Source organism: Pongo abelii, chromosome 19, assembly GCF_028885655.2.
Source record: "Pongo abelii isolate AG06213 chromosome 19, NHGRI_mPonAbe1-v2.0_pri, whole genome shotgun sequence".
Taxonomy (NCBI): Eukaryota; Metazoa; Chordata; class Mammalia; order Primates; family Hominidae; genus Pongo; species Pongo abelii.
In genome coordinates this window covers 50,120,865-50,123,286 of record NC_072004.2, presented here as the reverse complement: position 1 = coordinate 50,123,286, position 2,422 = coordinate 50,120,865, and the positions used below count along the sequence as shown (strand labels likewise).

General features: G+C 49.1%; 1 protein-coding gene across 3 annotated transcripts; it reads right to left on the bottom strand.

Annotated features, from left to right (window-relative positions):
• Positions 1 to 286: 286 nt before the first annotated feature.
• Positions 287 to 2,197, bottom strand: LOC100439906 (C-C motif chemokine 4). Of its 3 annotated transcripts, none has more exons than XM_002827285.6 (3): positions 1,845 to 2,059; positions 1,171 to 1,285; positions 287 to 577 (listed from the first exon to the last, which is right to left on the bottom strand). In XM_002827285.6, the coding sequence occupies exons 1-3, from the start codon at positions 1,918 to 1,920 to the stop codon at positions 490 to 492; spliced, it is 279 nt and encodes a 92-aa protein (XP_002827331.1). In that variant the 5' UTR covers positions 1,921 to 2,059; the 3' UTR covers positions 287 to 489. The 3 variants fall into 3 exon arrangements, with proteins under 3 accessions (XP_002827331.1, XP_009249811.1, XP_009249810.1); XM_009251536.3 differs by lacking the exon at positions 287 to 577 and adding an exon at positions 611 to 746 and having other exon boundaries at positions 1,845 to 2,197; XM_009251535.3 differs by lacking the exon at positions 287 to 577 and adding an exon at positions 621 to 756 and having other exon boundaries at positions 1,845 to 2,197.
• Positions 2,198 to 2,422: the final 225 nt, after the last annotated feature.

Below are 2,422 nucleotides of genomic sequence, written 5' to 3'. Positions count from 1 at the left end.
CCAAGCAGACCTACAAGCCTCAGCAAGTCACTTCACCTCTCTGTGCCTCTGTTTCCTTAACTGTGAAACTGGGGGCAACAGTCCCTACCTCATAAAGGTGTTGAAACTCTTGTTGAAAGTATGCAGTGAGATCATGTATTAAGAGCGTTCAGCCCAGAGCTCATATTAAGGACTCAGCAATTGCTCATTCTTACTGCTTTTGGAAACTGTAGCTTGCCCTACTGCCCAATAGTACCAGGCAATTCCTTTTACCCCGAAATCAAATTAAAATCACAAAGAAACTGTCTGTATTTTATTTTAAAGTTTTATTATGAAAACACATGGAATCAAATGTGTTATACATGTATTTGCAACAACAGAGAAACAGTGACAGTGGACCATCCCCATAGGGGACACTTATCCTTTGGCTAAGTATGGAGGAGATGCATCTCATGGAGAAGCATCCAGGCTCAGGTGACCTTCCCTGAAGACGGCCTGTCTCTGAGCAGCTCAGTTCAGTTCCAGGTCATACACATACTCCTGGACCCAGGTCTCACTGGGATCAGCACAGACTTGCTTGCCTCTTTTGGTTTGGAATCTGTAGAACAAGGAGCAGACACATTAGAATCTCATGAGACCTTTGAGGTCATCTGGCTTTATCCTTTGCCTGTGGTAGGCATCTTCCTCTGCCTGACCATGGTCCATGTGGGGCAGCTCTGGTGCATGGGATCCTTCCTGGAGCAGCACTGGAAGCAGACTCCCTGTAACTTCCATGCACTGGATTTAGCTGTGGGCCCCAGGGGTTGCCCAGATTAGGAACCAATGGGCATTGCAATCAATATGAATGGATCTCCCCATTCCCTGCCAGCCTGGCAGTGACTTTTCCGCATGTCTTTCTAGCACAGTTTAAGGAATCGGTCCATATGTCATGGGACTTGTCTGCCTTCCTCTGCTTCCCTGTCCTTTGGATAACTTCCTCCCCAGGAACCCCCTTCTCTTTCGGCTCCCGCTCTGCCGCCTTCAGCACTTGAAAAGTGAGTTCATGACCTGTGTCCTCACTGCTCTCAGGGAAGGCTTCAGCCCTGAGAGCTGCCTCCGCACCGCTCAATCACCCCCTCCCCAAAACAGGCCCCCTTTTAAAATCCAGCCCTCACCCTTGCCTCCCAGGGCAGCCCAGGGGTTGATACTCACACCACAGCTGGCTGGGAGCAGAGGCTGCTGGTCTCGTAGTAATCTACCACAAAGTTGCGAGGAAGCTTCCTCACAGTGTAAGAAAAGCAGCAGGCGGTGGGAGGGTCTGAGCCCACTGAAAGGAAAGGCCAGGGTGAGATCAACACTGCACATGGGAGCTGTTTATTTTGACTTCTAATTTTGCATCTTCATTGAGCATCCCTGTGGAGCTACCAGAACCCCAAATATGGTCCCTTGTATCCATTCCCACCTAACGTGAGCAGAAGTCTTATTCTGAATAGTGGATCTTCAGAGAAGAACAAGAAAGAAATCTAGAAGATTGGAACTGGATTCAGTCTCAGAACACATCGCACTCCCTTCATATAACAGATGGGGAAACCAAGACACAGAGAGGGACAGGGGCTTGCTTGAACGAGTAATTAGAGGCAGAGCCAATTCAACAGTCTGACTTCCAGCTCATCCTTTTCCTCTGCTGGTTGCTAATTCTTAAGAAAATAGGAACTTGAATGTTATTGAATATCTACTAGACTCTACATTTAGCAGCAGACTATGTGGCAATCTTCCTAGCTGCCTTTTGTCCCATCCCCAGATCCCACTGTTTGACCAGCCACAACTAGAAAAAAAGATTCTGCCTACACCTTGACTCGAAATAGCAGCTGCAAAAATAGACTTACTTGGTGCTGAGAGCGCTGGAGAGCAGAAGGCAGCTACTAGCATGAGGAGAGACAGGACAGTCACGCAGAGCTTCATGGTATTGGTGGAAAAGAGGTTTTCTCAGAGGTGAGGCTGCAGAACTCAGAAGCTTCAGAACCCAGCTGTGTCCTGTGCTGATACTGAGTTGGGAATCTCTCTTTATAGGGACTCTGAGGCCTAGGACAAATGTGGGGGCACAGGAGAGTGAGTGGAATTCCCATGGTAGAGATGATGTCATGGTTCCTGAAGCTAGCTGAGTGAGGAGTTCCTCTCAGCTTCTCTTCCCCAGGGCGATGTCATCAGAGAGGAAAGATGAGGGAGGTGCAGGCGAGAAGAAAAGGGAAGTGGTACAACCAAAGGCAGTGACCGAGACTGGGGAGAGAGTGGCAAACCTCAGAGGAAAAGATGAAATGTTCACACCTGCTACAAGTGGCTTGTAGACAAGAACTGTGCTGCTCTTTGTGGTCGGCACCCCCAGATGCTGGAGGGTTCATGTCAGTCTTTCCAGGCTGGCCACAAGCCTGGCCCCAAGAACAAAGTGGGAGCCAGGACTCCCCCA